Genomic DNA, 371 nt, shown 5'->3' on the forward strand with positions numbered 1-371 from the left:
GAGGGAGCGGCGGCAGGAAGGGGCAGCCGCCTCTTTCCTGCCTGCCTCGGCGAGCGCCAGCCCGACCCCTCCCGCGCCCCGCCCCGCCCTACCTTGGCCTGCAGATACTGGGGGTAGTAGTAGGTGGCGTACTGGGGGTACATCTGCTGTTTCCACACTTTGCCCATGAAGCTGGACGTGTCCCTGCAGCGCGGTGCAGGGCCGGGGGCACTGGGGGGCTCCAAAGCTCGCTCCCGCTCCCGCTCCCCCGCCTCCTCGCCGGCGCCGGCTGCTCCTCGCCCGCGCGCAGCGCTTTTTCCTGCTCCCGCTGCCGCTCCGGCTCCGGCCGGGGGGCGCCGCGGAGGGCAGCCGGGACGGGCTCTTGCCCAGCA

General features: G+C 73.9%; 1 protein-coding gene across 2 annotated transcripts in view; it reads right to left on the reverse strand.

Annotated features, from left to right (window-relative positions):
• RBMS1 (RNA binding motif single stranded interacting protein 1) overlaps positions 1-365 on the reverse strand; it is a 269,316-nt gene extending 268,951 nt beyond the window's left edge. For both annotated transcript variants that reach the window (XM_019522696.1, XM_019522694.1), the window contains exon 1: positions 93-365. In XM_019522696.1, the coding sequence (XP_019378241.1) occupies positions 93-167 (75 nt within the window). In that variant the 5' untranslated portion in view covers positions 168-365. The remainder of the gene's footprint in view (positions 1-92) is intronic.
• Between the last annotated feature and the right edge of the window lie 6 nt (positions 366-371).

Source organism: Gavialis gangeticus, unplaced genomic scaffold (assembly GCF_001723915.1).
Source record: "Gavialis gangeticus isolate Ggan-Ray unplaced genomic scaffold, GavGan_comp1, whole genome shotgun sequence".
NCBI lineage: Eukaryota > Metazoa > Chordata > Crocodylia > Gavialidae > Gavialis > Gavialis gangeticus.